We start from the raw sequence: 19,725 nt of genomic DNA, 5'->3' as shown, positions 1-19,725 counted from the left end.
TGTCATATGGTAGTAGGCCACCACTGTCCCTGCTGAAGCTAACTGCTGTCAAAGCTTGCTGGATATTTCATTACTGACTAATAAAATACTTAATTTCCAGGCCAATGTTTGCTATTGTCTGTCTTGCTTTTTTTTTTTTTTTTTTCCTTCTTAGAGATGACTTGGAAGATGTCTCATTGTTTACAGGTTTTCTCTTCTCTATAACTACACTACAAAAGAACTTGTAATAGAGTGGCTAGACCTAGACACAGGGTATGTAAATCACGAGACACCCACTTCTTGGCTGAAGAGGACTGGGAGAAGGCTGTGTGCATCACAGGAAAGCTATGCCTTCCTTCATCCTGTCAGTTGCAACAGAGCCTCAAAATCACAGAGCCATGTAGCACTTAAAAGGATCCTACGCCTTGCAGAGGATAATGAGGATGAGTAACAGCCTACTTTTTCTAAGAAAAGGTGTTCCATGTTTTTCTCAGTTGTTTGGACACTGGTTTAACAAAAATAGACATGCTAAATAAACAGAAACCAGGTAAAAATAACTAACATCTTTCTTCCCTTCTACTTTTAATAGTGACAATTATTCATTATTTCTCTTATGGAAACTGATGCAAGAGAGATCATACAGCCTACTTGTCTTGTGTTAGGAAAATGAATGGCAACCTTCATGGAGTAAGCTCAGAGCAAGCAACTACAAAAGAACTGCAATTGCAAAACTTGATTTTAATGACAGGAGTTGGGGGATGTCACAGTTTATCCCCACTCCATGTCCCTAGCCTGATCCTGGGGGGAGGTCTCCATGTGGGGAAGCTGTGCAAGTACCACCTAGGCCAAGTTCAGCTGGTGCTTTCTCATCAGCTCCATTCATAACCATGGCATACAGCCTCATTTATGCGCCAACATGGAGGAAAAAGCACAACTTTAGTCAGAAGTGAAAATTGTCTGCCTACATGCCTTGAATGCTAGTTACAGCTGAATTGTCTTTCCTCTTGAAAAGTATTGTTTTACAGACACTGAGCATTCCCACGTTACCACCTTAGTATGCAGTGCATGAAACGTGACCTGGAGCAGAGGTATAGCTGGTACTGTGAGTACAGTGACAGCAGGCAGAATGGTGCTGGAAATCTATTGTTAAAGCTGAAAGTAAAAAATAAAAGGGGGGGGGGGGGGGCAAAAATGCTTTTAGAGGTGGTGTCCTTCTGACTTCAGAGATTCCTAGATTAGAGACAGCAAACAGGTGAGGAGGGTTGTGCTGGATCATCGGGTGGGGAGAGAGCACTAGCTATGGCAAAGTGTGTGCAAGCAATTGTATATTTAGTGTCACAAACAGGGTCTTGGTGCCCAAGTGTCTGGTGGAGAGGAGGTGCAAGCTGCTTTGTTACTGCCCTTATTTGCTGCTCTTATGCTGGCTGGTTTTATTCTAGCTGCAGCGTGGAGCCAGCTGCCTGATAGTGCCAGCAGGACCAGGAAAATGCAGTAGCAGGACCAGATATAGGGAAACAAATGTTCAGGCTATAATGGCCTAAACTCAAAGGCTGTATGCTGTTGGGTGTGTGAGCAGGGGTATGTTATGTGTAGAATCACCACACAACACAGCTGTCCTAAAAATGGAGAAGAGCGAAGACCTGCAGGGATCCTGGCTAGCTGTATGCTGATGTAGATGCATTCGTAGGGATTTTAGGTGCCTTCTGTCATCACCAGAAAAGGTGCAGTTCAGAAACACCCAAGTAAATGCTGACCAGACCTATCTATCCATAGAAACAGGACAGCTCTCAGGGCAGTGTTGTGCTTGAGTTTGTTAATCTTGCCAACAGTTAGTAGGCTCCGTCCAAGTGAATTGGTGAGACAGCTGAAAAGTTCCTGTTAAATCAGAATCTCACATGAGAAGCAGCATTTGATAGAAAGTGCCTTAGTTTTGTAGGGGGTGGAAGAGCAGTTTCAGGGAAATTAGGGACCTGCACAGCTTCAAAACCCCTGGAGAGAGCACTGGAAAGCAGACAGTACCTGATGCTGGTACTGCCTGGGGATGCTTTTCATCTGCATCTACCCCGAGACATCCAAAATAAGTTTTCCAAGACAGCAGATATCATGGCCATTAATCTGCCTTGACGGTGCTTTGTTCTCTACAAATCTAACACTAGAGGGATTACCAAGCACTGAGACTGGAGTTGGTGGCATTCTGACTACAGAAGATAAATTTCAAGGCAAAGATTCTCAAGATCATGATAACTAACTCCTAAGTTGGTGCAAGTGTACGATGGGTATAAAGTAGATGAGAAAAAGCTGAATAGGTCTGAAGGCATCTTTGATTCCTTGAGGATTTTAGTGAGATTGGACCTTTTCTTAATAACATGCAGGATATGAAGGAAGACCGGTGATTTCTGAGGATCTTTTTATAGATAGGGTAATACTTTCCCACAAAAAGTTTATCCTCAGTGGATTAGTGTTTCCAAGCCAGATGTATTCAGCTGATTCAAGTCTGACCAGGCCTACTACCCACATACTGCTTTACATGACCAGCTCTACAAAGAAGCGGTGTGTGTTTCAGCAAAGCCCTCAGTAAGCTCTAGGGTGAAGTTGTGTTGAAGGGAGGAAGGAGTGTCCTCTTCTACTAGAAGGTGGGGGCACCGGGCTTTGGATGCGCAAGGTAGGCTTATATTTAGAAGGGACTCACCACTAAATCAGACAAGGTGAGAGTAGACGTCAGGAGGTAGCTGCAATGCTATCTTGTGAGGGAGAGAGGCTGGCCTGAGATAAGCCAAAATGTGTAACACCTAGCTAAATATGAAAACATGACAGTGATCAAGTCCAAGTTTCAGGTGGAGCAGTAGGGGACAGGTACAGAGACAGAAAAGCAATTCTTATAAAGATCACAAGCATGCCTTTCATCTGATTTCTCATGCTTTTTATTCTCTACTTTCTAATGGTATAAGTAATGAGACTACTGCTGTCTCTACCTTCCCACTGCAGCAAATATGCTTCTCTTTTAAATCCCAATGATTAAACTATTTTTAGTTTAAATTACTGAATATTCTGCATATCGAATTTTAAAGCAGAATTTCAACACTAGTTGAAATACTCTGTACCGTGTCTTTTATTGGAGCTTGAGATACTGTGTGATGTTCAGGAAAGAAATCTGAGCAACACTGAAAGCCAATTCCTTGAATTCCTAACATGTATTAGTGAAATGTGAGGTGAAGGGAGATAGAAGATGGAAACTGCTACAAATTAGGCTAGGCGGACAGCTTTCTGGAAATGGTGGAAAAATAAAACATGAAGCTTCATAGCTACTTCATACGTATCACTACTCCACTCAGATCTGACAGATAACTCAGCAATAGAAAAGAGAGCAAGCACATTGTTGGCTTGGCACACTTTTGAAACGCATGTGCCAGCACACGTGTGCTGCAGTTTAAGCAGGTCAGCCAAATGCCTAAGGCAGGCCAACTTCATGCCGATTTTAATTGTCCAGTCAGACGTGGCTAGCTATCACTTCAGCTCATTTCCCAAGCTATGGGACAGCACTGGCATCCAAGCCAAGCCAAAGGAAGCTCTCACGTAAGATTGCAGGAGTTGGTGCAGTGATTTCTTAGTTCTGCCTTGTATTGCTTGCTTTGGCTGAAAACTTGGTGCACTTGGTGCACATCCTGGAGCTGGGCTTATGACACAGATCTACAGATGCAAAAACATAGTTAGCTAAGTATCTAGCAGTAATAGTGTGAATTGCAACAAAATAAATCTTGCAAATCTCAATTCTAACTATATTTTGTGGTCATGTCATGTAAGACTTAAATTAATAGATGTTTTTGTCAGACTGCAGTGTGTCAGACAGCGCAAAGCTGGATCTAAATGAGTGTTGTAATCTGCTTTCTGCACGAAACTTCTCTAAGGAATGTATTTTCTATCTAGTCACAGGATGTGTCTGTTAGGATATTAAGAATGAATGCATGGCTTTATTTCCTGGAGGAGCACATTAAAGTCCTCTTTTTAATGTCTTTGCATGATCCGTTGTCATGTCTTTGTGTTAGTAAGGTGAAAACGTCTAGTTGGGTAACATTGTTCTTCCACTTCATATGCAAGGCACAAAGTGAAGAATGGACCTTGGTACATAATGGGGGACTGATGATGGAGTGACAGATAACTATTTGGGGTGGAGAAAATGCAAATTTTCATTGAACTTGCATTGGAAGTAACAGTACTGTAGAGGGGGGGTGTTTGAAACAATGTGGTGGGGAAGCTTTTGGTGAATCTGTCTGGCCAGATTTGAAAAAGTGGATGTGAGCCAGCAATATGCACTTGCAGTCCAGAAAGCCAACTGTATCCTGGGCTGCATCAAAAGTAGCGTGGCCAGCAGGGCAAGGGAAGGGATTCTGCCCCTCTGCTCTGCCCTCATGAGACCCCACTCGGAGCAGGTGGGTACAGTTGGGGCCCCAGCACAAGAAGGACATGGACCTCTTGGAACAAGTCCAGAGGAAGGCCATGAGGATGCTCAGAGGGCTGGGGCACCTCTCCTGTGAAGACAGGTTGAGGGAGTTGGGGTTGTTCATCCTGGAGAAGAGAAGGCTCCGGGGAGACCTTACAGCAGCCTTCCAGTACCTAAAGGGGGCCTACAGGAAGGCTGAGGAGGGACTCTTTATCAGGGAGTGCAATGATAGAACAAGGAGTAATGTCATTAAACTAGAAGAGGGTAGGCTTGTATTAGATATTAGGAAGCAATTCTTCACTCAGAGGCTGGTGAGGCACTGGCACAGGCTGCCCAGGGGAGCTGTGGATGCCCTGTCCCTGGAGGTGTTCAAGGCCAGGCTGAATGGGGCTTTGGGCAACCTCATCCAGTGGAAGGTGTTCCTGCCCACGGCAGAGGGACTGGAACTGGGTGATCCTTAAGGTCCCTTCCTACCCAAATCATCCTGTGGTTCGGTGATTTCCCCTGGACTCATTCCAAGGCTAGGGGCACTACAGGAACTGGAGAACATTTAGTCCTGGAGCAGATGAGCTTGGGAACTACCTACAGCTACACTGAAAATTGCTTTCTTAATTTCTCTGCTGCTGTTAATAATGAAGCTGATAGTAGCATCAATTTCACTGAGCAGATGCAGGGTCATGGGAACTTCTGATATGTGGAAATCCCGATTTTCCAGCCAGCTCTTGGACAGAGCTAGTGATCTAGCGTTTTTTTTTTTTTTTTTTTTTTTTCCTGCTTTCTGTGGATGAACACGTATGATTGCTGTCCCTGACGCTTGGCAATCAAAGTGACCTTGTGCATCACCCTAGTCGTTCTCCTTCTTAGTGTGGTGGGTTTATTTCTAATCACTTGGCTGCTGTTTAGGCTTGTGGTGCCAAGGCAGCTTTGTTCTGAGCTGTATCGCGCTTGAACAAAGCAGCTCCCCCAAAGTCTCAGAGGGCCGGTTTCCATACGGGTTTGAACAATGCGGGACAAATCCTCCATTGAGCACGGCCCAATTTAAAGGCTGCTTCAGCTGCCAATTCAGGGTTCCCCGTGCAGGGATCCCCTGGTGGCACGGGGCCAAAGATAACAGGTCTGCGTCATCCCTCTGTGCGGCCGGCCCCTGGGCAGGGTGCGCTGCCAAGGCTGCTGCGTGCTCTCCATCCGTGTCTGGTGATTTCCCTGCTGCTGGAACAGCAAATGGCTCTGGGGATGCTTGTGGTAGCTGTCTGTGACCACGCAGGCCGCCCGGGGGTGTAAAGCGATGCATAAACGTCCATGCTGCTTCCTCTTGCTGTTGTCTTGAAAAATCAGAAGGATTTGCCTTACAGTAGGGGCAGAAAGTTGCTTTGTGTGGCAACTGGAAGCTGCCGTAATGAATACCTTGTCAAAACCCAGCTGGCCAGCTCTAGCAGGCTGTAATAACATCTGTAATAAGGCTGTAGTAACATCTGTTTACCTCTGAAATATATAGGAAAATGGAAAGAGAGAACAAATTTGGTTTGAACTGTACAGCTGGAAATAAAAAAGCCAACAGCAAAAAGACCAGAACTTCTGCAGGCTGGGGAGATGCACACACAGTCTGTTTTAATAATGTTAAAGTCGATATGATCAGATATGAAGCAATTTGTCAGCGCAGACTTTTGCCATTAATAACCAAGCTGTCCCTTGAAGACAGCCTCTAACTCAATTACAGCTGGGCTTGTATCTCAGTGAATTAAATTACCCTGAATTTCAGAAAGGTTTGGAAGAATGAAATATAAAGTAAATACTTGTAAGAAAAAAAAACAAACAAAAAAAAAACAACCACCATCCATAATCAGTTATATCATGCCTGAGCAAGGAGCCTGACCCCTTAATTGGTTTTGGTCACTCTTCCTATCCAGGGATGCTAATATTAAAGGGTACCCAGGATCCCTTCTGAATCCAAACACTTGATCCCCAAGGTTCTGAATTGCTCCTAATCAAGTGCCACAGTCAGCTGCCATTATCTGTCTGCTCTGCCTGCACAGACAGCCGAGGCTTACAGCAGAGGCAAGCTATTTGAACACGACTAGACTGCTTCTGTCTGGGAGCTGTTTTGGTACTGCCTGGCTGCATGGATGCAGCGCTTCAGGTACTTCTGTTGCTCTATGTTTTGTTCCCTTGCCAGGTAGAGATTTCTAGGAGGTAATGTAACATCACAGGGAGATGCAGATCCACGTTGAGCTGACCAGTGATTAAATTTTGGGGGATCTATGCAGCAAACAAAATATTTCACATCAGGAACACTAAAATAATTAAAAATTAAAAAATTTTAATGACTCCAAACCATTTTTTGGTTAGAACACCATGACTTCTAAATCCTTCTTACCAATAATTTTAGATTCACCTACAGTCCAGGTCTTTAGGAGAAACCCAGCTCAGTATAAAAGTAACTGCCCAAATCCTTGTGGGATGTAAAGAGATGTTTTCCCAGCAGTGCTGGAACAGATCACCCAGAGAGGGTTTGGATTCTCTGCCCTTGGAGGCTTGCAGGACTTGGCTTGGCATAGAATTTGCTAGTGTTCTCCTTGGGTTGTACGTAGGGGCCAGGGACTAACAGAGGTACCTTCCAGCTCTGCTCACAAGACTGAAATTCTGCTGCCTTCCCGCTGTACTCCCTCATTTTTGAGCTAGGGGTATTACATCTTTATCCCCCTGTAGCCAGCAGCCTAAGATTATAGTGGTTCCCACTGTGCTTTAGAGAAATTGAGAAAAAGTTTCTTGAATGTTTCAAAGCAAGGTATGGTTTAGTACTCAGAAGGAAGCACTGACCTGCTCAGATTTTCGGTTCCCAGAGCTAAATTGCAGTGCTCTCTTCCCCACGTTGCAGGCTGTTGCCTGTTCTGTTGGACTGAAACAGCTGTGGGTGGGAGATGTCAATTACATTACTGAAGTGATGGAAAGAGACAATTAAGCTCTATATTTATTTATTTATTTCAGCTGCATCATTTCAATGTTTGTTTTCAGCACAGCTCTGCAGAAATCTTAACCTTTCACTGCAATAATCGTACTGCTGCTGTTTTCTGTATAACCTTGCAAACACTTGTGTCCAGACAAATGAGGTCTTGGGGATGGAGAAGCATGGCTGGATTGGGTCAGACGAAGTGGGAGTTCTCAAGACTGGTTTCCTGCCCAAAACAGCCCTTTCTAGAACCACGGTACCAAATCTGATGCTACCAGTAGATAAGAAATAATAGGAGAAAAAAAAAAAAAAAAAAAGAAGGGACCACCTTAAAAACCTCAGTTATTTTTCATTTATATCACTCAGCTTAATCAATCTACTTTTATGTAATTGAAATATTCCTCTTGGGTCACCTTCATGTTTCCTCTTTATCAATTTGCAGGGTAATTAGGATATGGGCTGTACCAGCCTTGTCCAAATGAGAGCTGAGGTAATTTTTTGGCAATTGGTGTTTGAAGGCTTATTCCACAGTTAATTTTACTCTGTTTACCCTTTGCTTGACAAAACCTAATGTGAAGTTTAGGGATCTCACAGTACTGCAGTGAGGTTCCAACTCGTACTAAAGCAAGTAATGCTGCTGAAGTAAAGACAAGTACTTGTCCACATGTGGGTTACCCCTGTAAATAAGCCTTGCAGGATCAAGCCCTGTGTTTCCTGCAGAAAAAAATAAAGGATTACTTCTCATGGCTGGCACGGTAATTAACAGGATTTGGAAAATACATTCTTGCAGCTGCTTTCAAAATTAACTTCAAAGATTCCATTAATCCCTGCCTCCAAAAAAAAAAAAAAAAAAAAAAAAAAGTGATTACAATGTCTTTGGAGAAATATCTGCTGAATATCTGCTGAAAGGGTTGTGAGGCACTGGAACAGGCTGCCCAGGGAAGTGGTGGAGTCACCATCCCTGGAAGTCTTCAAAAGACGTTTAGATGTAGAGCTTAGGGATATGGTTTAGTGGAGGGCTGTTAGCGTTAGGTTGGAGGTTGGACTCGATGACCTTGAGGTCTCTTCCAACCTAGAAATTCTGTGAAATTCTGTGAAATAATGTTTTAATTCAAGATATGCTAATAACCTAAATATTAAGCAAGCTACCATTTTTGCTAATTATGTTGATTACATTTGGTGTTGGTGAAAATACTCTGTTTAGAACATCATATTGAATTTGAATACAAAATCAGCAGGTTCTCCCTGTGTTGATTTATAAATTGCAGCGCAGTGTTGGTGAAAGTGGGGCACAGGGAAAGTTCTCCTCTGCACTATTAGGATCTATAAATACAGCACTGTAAGTGGGTTCCTGCATCCCAGGCAGTGATGCTCTGCCTGCCTTCTTTAGCTGCATCCCTCTTTGCCCTGGAAGTGTGCTGGGTGCTCCTGCTCTGCTGTCCATGTGCCTTAGACATGCCTTTTCTGAGGGCTTTTCTCAAGCCAAAAAGCATCTCTCTGGCCCAAAATTTCAGTTCCCATTGCTTTTCTGTGCCTGGCTGTCCGTCCAGTGGTTCAAGAGGAGGGCCAGGACCTCCACCAGCATGCCTCCCTGTGCTGTCCTACGGGAGCTCTGGATTCACCCCACATAGGCAGTGCTTAAGCCTGTGTGTCCTCCTTCCCAGGAAAATGCAGTACCCTGTGCATCTCTAGTTATCCACAGCTATGTTGTTAATTTCTGAGGACTATTTTCTTGTTTGCTAGGATGTCTGTGTGCATGTGTGTGCATGTTCATGTGCTGTTAGTGACTACAAAAGTTATAGAAAACTATTACTGCTCAAATGCTAATTTTTAGCTCCTGCAGCGTGAATCACATCGGTTCATCCCAGACCACTTGTGGGGTTTTAATTTATAAAAAAGCTATAGGAGATCCTTAATAAAATTAAGGACAATCAAGAGCTAGTCAAGTACGACACTGCTTGACCCATGAAGATAATAACAGAAATAGTCAGGGTGCCAGGGATCATTTAATTTTGACAGCCGGTATTGAAAGATGGATTCTGGCACTCCTGCTCCGACAATATTATGCTGCCCAGGCAACACAGGACAGAAAGCAGCCCATAGAGAATTCCCATTGTGTAAAGGGACACGTGGAGAAAGTGCTTTGTGGGTTTCTACTCTTGCACAAAGAACTGAGATCCTAGGGTGTGAGCACCCAGGAAAAGTGGTAGTCTCCAGAAAGTCACTTCTACCAGAAACTGTTGGTCATAAAAAAGGAGTGGACTGCTTTGTACTGAAGCCTGTCTTGATAAATCTTTTTCTAGTCTGTCCAGGTGCACAAAAGGTATGATCTGTGATTTCTTGCAAAGATGTGTAAGAAGTCATCAGACTCACCCCTCATTCAGACAAAATATTGGCTGGATGTTCTGTACTTGGTGCCGTTACCTTAAATGTGGGCTTTGAAGGATGCTTTCATCTCATAAATATTCAGTACAAGGTCTGTAGTGGGGAAAAAAAGTGGGAGAAACTTGTTAGGGACAAGTGAGGAAAGTTTACTTAACTTCTAGTACAGTTTTCATAATGATATTCAAGCTTCTCTGGGACTCTTCAATTCTGCTTGTAAGTGTTTTTTGGTGATTAGCTGTTACAGATGTGAATGAACTTGTACTGCCACAGCAGTTTGTTTGAGATTTACCACCTGGATATACCACAGACTAGTTTTGGAGACTTAAAATTGGAGATAATGAGTGTGAGAGTAGAGTCTGTGCATGGCTCTCCAGTAACGCACCTTGTATTGCTCACCCAGTTGTTCATTTTTATGCTCTTTGATATATAACTCCTTCCTCCCTCCCCCCCCCCCCCTTACACACACACACACAAATAAAATAAAAATAAAGAAGTGTCACTGCAGTTTGGGCCCCATTACTTAGAGGCCAGATATCCCTTGGGAACTTTGGTAAACAGAAACCTGTCACAGAAGCATCTTTTTTTTTTTTTCCAATTCTCAACTTTTTAACTTTAACAGTAATATCTTTTGTCCTTATTAGCAATAATTTTCCAAGGTATGGTTAAGAGTGGCAAAGAATGATGTTTCTCACACCTAAATGTGCAAACGCTGAGTGCTATAGTTTCAAGCCAATATATGACCCTAAAAAGGCTGTCAAACACAACAAACCAGAAATCTCCAGTAAATAACAATGTAACCTAATTAGTTATATAAATTCCAAATACTGCAGAGTGTATCTCTACCTGTTCCAGGTCGTGGCTGCTTGATTCTTGCCCATACTTAAATTCCGGGTCTTCATCTAGTTTCTGACATAGAGTAGTTCTTTGCAAGAGTTTGAATGAGCTTTGTTTTCCTTCGTTCCCAGAAGAAGTCCACACCAACTGTAATAATTCAAGGTACTGTACAGGATATGTTTAGTTCTGAAAAACAGCAGGTTATCAATTGCTGTTACCTCATTCTGCTGAAGACTAGGAAAATTACAAGCTGTACTTAGATGGAAAACATGGAAAGTCCTTAAGCAGATACTTAACATGGCATTTTTATTTGCAGAAAAGTTACCAACTTTGTAAATTTTTCTAAAGTGTGTTTTTCAGTACTCTTTTTCATTCTGATGCTAAAGCAGCTGAACTCATTGATTAAAGCAGAAGGCTATGAAAAAAGACGCTGATGAAATAGTTAGGGTACAATTTATACATTTTACAGAGGATTCTGTAGGGAGAACAGATGGTGGTGATGGCAGTGCGGATTAAATTCTTCCTTGCTGGCTGACCCCTGACAGACGCTTTTGTGCTGTATTGTACTAACATGTATTTCCTTCTGTCACACACCTAATGACTTTTGTGTTAGAGATGGACCTGGTAGCAAAATGGGGCTTAAAAGCTTAGGATATACACAGATTTCACTGCTGTCCCTTTAGTCTATGAGAACAGAACATCCTAATAACATATTTCATATGTTGGTGAAATTAATTATTTTTATCCTGAGTCGAGGCCACACTGGCCATTTCAGATATTAACTTTACAAAACCTTTCCCCTGTTTTTAGTCTTTTAATTTTACTTTTGCATGCTCTTTTTACTTCAATGTAGAAATAAAATACATCTAAAAATCTGCAGCCACTGCTTTGCTGGGATACAGTGTGCTATATCTTATTGTCCCTGCACTGGGATGAAAAAGTAGAATAATGTTATTACTGTAAAGCCCCATTTGTCAGGGCTTCTGGCAGTTTCACCTCCCTGATCTTGGGCTTTCTGCAGCTCATCAAAAAACAAACAGTCCTTCTCCCCCAGGAAACTTAGTAATCAACACCTGGATTCAATCCCTAATGCTGAGGTGCTGAAGCCTATCTGAAAAGGTCAGGAAATTTCAAGACGAGAAGGGAGTGTTATAAGATAAAAATCAAAAATTAAGCTGGGGAGTGCAGGATGGGTTAGAAGAATGAATTGAAAACTCTACTGCAGTAATTTAACTTTCTTACTGAGAAGTCCTTCTGGCTGAAAACTCGATGTTGACCTTAGTTTGTACACCTAGGGGACTAATTTGTGTAGTTGTTATACAACATTATCTAGCTGTTGTGCATAGCAATGAGAATTTATCAGGAAAGTAAAGCTGTTCTTCTCTTGCTGTGGCTTTTGGCATATGGCAGGAGCCCTTCTTCCTCTCTCTTCTGACAAATTGGGAGTGACTTTGATTCTGGAGACATTTTTAACGATGTGCCTTTGATGTTCTGCAAAACCGCTGAGTTAAAAATTAATATAGCCCCAAGCAGTCGTAAACTATGTTTCCTCCTACGCAACACAGCAACAAAATTGTTTATCCCGTTTTGGTGGATAATCATTATGTTTTTGCCCTCATGTTCGTTTTGGCTCTGATGTTTCTTTTTTCATACCTAATGGACAGTTTCTTCAGTGTTTCTGTCCTAGTGCTTGCCTTAGAGGATCTAGAAAAAAAGCTTTAAATGAGGGAAGCTGGATACAAGTTATACAAAACAGAAGAATCAGACTGCTTTTAGCTTTTAAAAATATGATCTACAACTTGGAGGTTGCCTGTTTAAAAACAAAACCAGAAAAACAGAACAAAACAAAACAAATAAATATTGCTTTTCTTGTATTTCAGTGTTTTTAATTTGATCTCTTGGGTCTGAGGACAATATCAGTTATACCAGCTTTTGAAGGGTTTTCATCCATTGGTTCCTGAAAATACCCCCAGCAACTCCTCCTCGTGTTCAGTCCTCCTGTGCTTTGGATGACATTAAAAATCTAAGCCTTGTTTTGCAGCCTGTGGTAGCATCAGGAAAGGTGATGAAAGGAGCAAGAGGCTCCAGGTGTTAATAGTATCAGCATCTTGAAATTGTTTTTTAAAGAACAGGTCCACTGAATGTAGAGAAACAAAAGGCAAAAGGCTTTACAGGTGAATGACCATGCTGTATATGGCTTTTTCATAACAGTTGCAACGCCTTGTTAACAAGAAACTGATTCTTGCTTTCAGATGTGTTGCACTCACTTGGAAAACAGCACAGAGCTTATAGATAGAAATAAATATGTATGTGGCAGAGAAGGAAAAGCTTTCAGAAGCTTGTTCGACAGACTTTCAGGCATCGTTCTCCATATGTCCGATGGCCTCCAAACAAAGGGCTACAGTGTGTTTAGACTGATTTCAAACTTACAAAACAATATTGACCTTATTAATAGAAAAAATTTTTATCGACTGAAGCTGAGATTTCATTTGCTTTCTTTATGAGAACTTTCCCCTCTCCCAGAGGGGAAATCCTGAGACACAAAATGCGTGCATCCATATTCCAGCACTCCATAACAGCAGACCAACCCTGACAGGTATAGCCTAGGGAGGGAAGAGAAGCCTTCATAACAGCTAAGCAGCACAGCCAGAAACACTCAGGAGGACAGACAACCTGAAAAAAGCATTTCAAAATAAATTAAAAAAAAAAAAAAAAAGGCAATGTAGTTACCATTTTTTAGATAGTAAAAATCCGTTATATTATTTTTTAGGAAGTCATGGTAAATTCGCGTGATGAAATCTGGGTTGAGATATGCATTGGAACTGAAATATTGGAATATTAATCAAACTTCAAATAAAAGCAAAAATGTTAATGTCTTTAGCAAAATTGTTTTCTGGGTGGATTTATTGACTTCTGGCTGTTCTTAATTTATACTCTTATACAAATAAAATATTTATCCCTTTAGGATCCCATTCTTTAGCATTATTGACTAAGTTTTCTCTGCTGTCGTAGGCGCTAGGGCTCCAGAAAGAAACAAAAATATATTTCCATTGCATAGGGAGACAGTAGCTGTGATGATGGACTCAGAGTTGTTTTCTGGAGGGATTCCGTCTCATTGCACAGTGTGAGATAAGAGGCAAAGGCAGTGGAGCAGAGACATGCACTGGAGTCTGCTACAGGAAGAAAGATGAGAAACCCCACCGTAGGCATGTAGATGCATGAGAGACCACATGTAGCTCTTTTCAACCCCTTCGGGAGGATAACAAGAACTTTCTCCTTCTGGCTTTCTTAATAAGAGCTAAGAGTGGACATGAAGATTTTGCACTTATGCCATGATTATCACAGAATACCCTGAAAATTCAACCTCCATGGGAGATGAAGGACAGAAAGCAGATCAGTAGAGGAGGTTTTAACCAGCTATTCTAGAGTAAATACCAAAGGATAAGTATGCCTGTATGATTTTTCATAGCAGAATGAATATGACCATCCATATTTTGACACAAACCATTTGGTTTGCAGTGCAGCTGCAGTTTTTAACTTCCCTGATACATGAAAATGTGCTGCTTCTGAATGCAGCTGGATTTATTCACTGTGAATATTCCTGTTTTTTTTTTTTTTTTTTTTTTTTTTTTTTTTCCCCCACATGGACAGCCCTAGAGGATGGATTCTTTAATCTGTTTCTGTAATATACCCAAGTATGAATAATTTTGCATAAGAAATGCAAATTTTACTGTACTAGTTTGCTAAAGTACCTTAATTCCACCTGCAAGAGGCAGTCTCTGGGGGCTGCAGCATAATTTTCATTGAGTAGCCATTCCTAAGCTAGTAAATTACAGAAGTGTAACCACACTGATGCAGCTTTGCCTCTGTGAGTATCTGTTTGGGCTGTGCTGGTATTTGCCACTTGTCACTTAGTAACAAGACTTACATCAGTGTTTGCTTCATGGAGAGTGGTGAGGCTGTTTCTTTAACCTAGTGAATTCAAGTGGGAAGTTCGATCTCTGCTTCTGGACAAAAAGGGAAATGCAAGTCTTCTGACCAAGGTCTGATCAAAAGAAACATGGTAATGGAGGCATGGCAGAGACCTGTGGGAATGTCCTACTGCAGTCCATACCTTTGCATTTGACTACACGTAGCCCATCATTAACAGGTGCTAATTGTGTACAGTTCCACGCATGGTTATACAGCTGTGCCGAGGTGGTACCAAGCATTCTGTTCTGGCTGGTAGTTTTTCAAAGCAGCATTATATGGGGTTGAGTGACTATCCGAGGTATTGAAGAAAAATCAGGCCGTAACTGCTAGTAACTCCAAGGGGAAAATGCACATCCAGATTTCTTCTAAACACTTTTTTTTTTTTTTCTTTTTTTCTTCTCTACCAGAGACAAGGAACTGGAGCTACAAATGGAAAAGACAAGACATCTGGTGAGAACGGTAAGGGTAGACTATATTTCTTGATGAAGAATATAAAGCCAAAATGAGTCAAAATTTGGTTTTACTGTGATGACAGATGTCAGACAGCCTTGTTTTTTCTGTTATCTCTTGCATGTGTTTGAAAAACTAGAAGGACTTAGTGGGATTGTGTCCTTTGTATATTCAAGTCAAGTATTTAAGAAGAGACTTGATTATGGGCTCGTGCTATGGTAAACCAAAGGACTCTGTATAAGACAGTGCAGATACAAATGAGGCTAGAACAAAACACTGCTTGGTATGTGAAAAAAGAACACAAGAGATTAGGTTCAATACTATGAGCTGTTGCTATCTGAATGGGGAAGGTGAGCAGAAGTAAATGAATTATGAGGACTTACATAGTTTTTGTGGTCTCATTCTCCCACCTAATTTTAGCCGATAACTGAACTACCAAGGTTAGAAGCCACTTGCACAGGCTCATTTGAGAGTTGATAGAGAGAGGCAATGGATGGAGCTGCTCACAGGGAGGGACCATATGGCAAATAGGCTGCTAACTTCAGCATTCCACATAGTTGGGTGAATCCAGATGTGTGCTCTGCTGTTATAAGAGGTGATTTGTTGCTTTTTTTGGCCTCTAACAAAGGGGCAGGTAGGGATCAATTTCTGCCCCATAAATGACACAATCAATTCTAATTGGATTTTTTTTTTTTCTAAGAAGGAAATAAAACAATTTTCAGTGGAGACAATTGTTATTTAGTTGAGAACTAATCTTATTTCCTATAGGAGGCAGAAACACTTTACATACAAATGATCACTTGATTAAAATCCAATTACCATCAGAAACATTTTTTGAAGGAAAACATTTTGATCAGCTTTAATTATAGACTCAGCTGAATATGATGCAACATTGGTTTGTAGACATTCATGAACAGGATGAGGATTGAGCTATATAAATATTCTGTTTGCTTCTGTTTGATCATCCAGTCCTAATCAAGAGAAAATATGTTCTGGTAGTCTGTCTCCTCTAGTGAAAAGCAGGAAAAATGTAAGCCTCTTTTCTGAAGAGCCGAGGGTTTTCTGGGATGAGATTTGTGAGCCGTTGTTTTTGGATATGCACTTTGGCCTTTGTGTTGGTCTGAACAGAATCTTTGGGCCCTCTGAGGCAACACATCCTGAAACATCAGCAGTCTTCTTTATGCTGTTTTCCTACTACAGAGAGGTGACTTTCCCATAAGGGTTGTTTGCATAACGCTACAGTAAATGAAATCAGTCAACGACGTTCCCAATGTGATAAAATACAAATTAAAGACTGGAAAAAAGAAATAAATATTTTGGCTTGTTATAGTGTCTTGAATTAGTGGGAACAAATGTACCCTGACAGCAAAGCCATTTGCATTCTGAAGTTAACAGGAAAGGAAAGCAGCAAAATTATGCCAGCCATTTGGGCAGCATGGAAAGCATGTTTTTCTCTTACTGTTAGAGCACATTATGAACTGAGCTCATTTACGTTGAATTTCTTTACAAATAAAATCGTCCTGTTGTCAAATTTAGCTAAGATTTACTGATCCTGCAGCCTTTTAGAGGCAAGTTCTTTTTTTTTCTTTTTCTTAAGGAGAATTTTGACTGAGAAAGGACTGTATTACTAATTCACAAATATATGATTCTAGTTAGTTGTAGCATAGTTTCATGTATAGTAGACAAGCAGATGCACACTGTTTTATGTATAATATAGACAAGCAGATGCACACTGAATTTTGGACAAATAGATGTCTATTATTTTTTATAATGAAGTTAAAACCAAAAAAACCCTGTCACCTACTTAAAATAGAGGAGTAACAGGGGAGATGGAACAGTCTTCTGTTCTCCAAAATCCACATGCTTGCATGAAGTAGAATCAGAACTTTCAACCTGAGGTTGGATTATATATCAAAGAAGCAGAAAACGTATAGCTCTTTGCACTTATTAGCTGTGTGTAGTTAGAACTCAAGCAAAAGTGATTTATTCCTCTGGAAATTGGGATGTGCTTTAAACCTACTTGCACAATATAAATCCTCCATAACATGTTTTTTGGCCAGAACTCTGCGATTTGTGTATGTCTTAAATTTCTATTGTGGCCATTATTATCAGGCACTTCTGATGTTCATTTCTCTGTCAAAATGAAACTTTCCCTCTTGTTGAAAAGGGGGTGGGGATGGGGAGGAAGAAACCAAATCCCCTTTGATTTTAGTCTAAAATAAGGAGTCATACTATGAAACTGTTTGCAAAGTTGAAGTGATCTGGTCACTAACTGTCCTTGGTTTTGATTACTAGATCAGGAAAAGCTGCTGAAAGCTAGCTCTAACAACAAATAACGATGCTCAGTTGTTTTCAGGGTTATTGATTCACACAGTGGAGACACTGTTTGTGGAAAATTAATTTCGGGTCCATCTCTAGGCTGAGTCAAAACTGGAGAAAATAAAAACAATGACCATTACAATCAGTACTCTCCTTTGAAGACATATATGGCACTGCTGTCACTGTGAAGCATTTAGGGAAACTAAGTCTATGAAGACTTCTTTTATGTCAGTGGTCAGTTTGGTAGATGTTTATGAATGCATGCTCTTGTTTGACCTTCGTTAGGGAGCAACACTATATCCTTAGTCATATTTATTTCTTATGACCACAGCAATGGCTTCTCTTAATCTTGCTTCCAGCAGAGGTGTTTCTCACACACAAAATGCTTCTACTGAATTGGCACTGCCTTGTTTTGTTATCCCTGCTTGTTGACCTAGGGGGATGTGCAGTGGGAAAGACTGAGCTTCAGAAAAGCCAGTATTATGTGGAGCAGATGTAAGAGTTTGTGATAACAGGAGAAGAAAATCGGTACATGAACTGTACTGGTTATGTTGATGAATAGAATGTTCCTATACTGTATGGGACCTTCATTCATCAACAGTATTTTCCTTCAGCTGCCTTCTTGAATCCTCTTCCAGACTGCAAAGTGGTAGCATCCCTCTTCTCTTTCAGAGCACTGGGCATTAGCAGACCTCCACTGTATTTTGTACAGTATACACTAGTGTATCTTCCCGTTTTTATGCAGCAACAAGCCAGTAGTTCTTGAAGACACATCTGGATTATAACTACTGAATAATCACTTGGGATGAAGCAAGTTTCACTGACACTGAAGGCTAACAGCAAAACTCTCATTGACTTTTGTCTGTCCTGACCTTTTAAACAAGTTGTAGTTTGTCCTCTTACAGGTTTATGATCAAGACAAGATGATGATTCATTTCTTCCTAAGGAAGTACAACTATTGCATTACAGCGTGCTATCATGGTACATCAGTGTCTTGGAAACGGCTAGTGAAGTCAGTGGAAAAGCTTCTGACTTCAATGGGCACTGTACAATGCTGAGTAGCTTTTCCATCCAATAAAGTACTATATTGCTCTGAGGAAAGTGTATATAATCTCATTCTGTTGTCAGAGTGGAAAGAACAAAAATATTATTAGGAGTAAATTATATAAACTAGCTTTCCTGGGCAAGAGCTAGTTGAAGGACTATTCTTACAAAGAACACCACCCTAGTATATCATAATTAGCAGTAATGCATATGGAATGCATATTAGCGGTATGCATATGGAAGCACCTATATAGAAACTTGTACATAGGAGCTATGTAAGTATAGCTACCATAAACCTCACAGGGTCTTGATGGACCTTAGTCTATCTGAAAGCTAAGTCATGTTGTGCCATTATGATCTTGGAAACGCTGTTACACAATACTGTTCTCTATGGTCAAAAATCCAAAGGGAACCCAGCAGTACTATCCCCACATGCCCCTTCTGTTACGAATCTGGCTTAGTCCAACAGAATCTGCATGGGATAAGATGCTGGAATTTCTTTTTTTGCTTATCTGGCTTGACTAATCTGGCCCATCATGTTTGCAAATGCATCCTAAATGAAAACAAGATGTTTCTACCTTGCTGTTCTTACTGCCTTGGCAATATCACAAAGTTTCTTCGTAAGTTAACATCTGTCACTTCTCATTTTGTTTTGCATTCTCCTTCATTTATCCTATATTACTTGCAAGCTGGTATCATGCAATCTACTTTTAACAGTCTAGCAGGGTAATGGCTGGATCAGAACCAATTATTTTTGTCTTCAGATTTAGAATCACCGCTTTTCCTATTAGTAGATTTCTTCTGAAAGTACATAAGATGTGACTATTAGCTATGAATCATTTTCTCAGAATATTAGATCTATCATTCAGCAATATGAATATTTGCAATAAAAAATACATTTTTTGACGTGATGAATTCTAAAACTTCATGTGTCTAAATGAAATGAAAATTAAATGTTTTGCATTAAGTTCCGTGTCATGGTGGATTAGGCCTATGCAGTAAAGACAAGATGGTCAGTTGTGCCCAAAAATCTGAAGCCATTGTTTTCAGTTTCTACTCTGTTCTCAAGCATTTGTCCTGTGAGTACATGATCTTGGCTTCGGGTGATCAGAAAACTATAAATGAATAAATGCTCTGGATTTCTTCCTCTCCCTAGGGTACACCATGGGTTGGGTCTGTGTAAGAGTTTACTTTATGAACTCTGTTGTTTCCTTATCCTTCTTCTTTACATCTAAAATGGAGGCCTCCGAACTCACTTAAATCTGAATGCTTCTAGAAAACATGTACGGTAACTGTAAAGAATTGTGTGTGTTGGGATAGAGATATCTCATTAGTAAGCTCTTGTGCTTTTGCATCT

The 19,725-nt window shown here is 40.9% G+C and overlaps 1 protein-coding gene across 1 annotated transcript in view; it reads left to right on the top strand.

Moving 5' to 3' along the window:
* Positions 1-19,725, top strand: part of PCP4 (Purkinje cell protein 4) — a gene marked incomplete at both ends in the record, with an annotated part of 60,948 nt that overhangs the window by 14,001 nt on the left and 27,222 nt on the right. Inside the window, one exon of the mRNA XM_084290688.1 lies at positions 14,963-15,014. Within this exon, the coding sequence (XP_084146814.1) occupies positions 14,963-15,014 (52 nt within the window). The remainder of the gene's footprint in view (positions 1-14,962; positions 15,015-19,725) is intronic.

This window comes from Netta rufina (genome assembly GCF_964035555.1).
Source record: "Netta rufina genome assembly, chromosome: 1".
NCBI lineage: Eukaryota > Metazoa > Chordata > Aves > Anseriformes > Anatidae > Netta > Netta rufina.
Note: the sequence above shows the minus strand (reverse complement) of the source record. Positions and strands in the feature narration are given on the sequence as shown.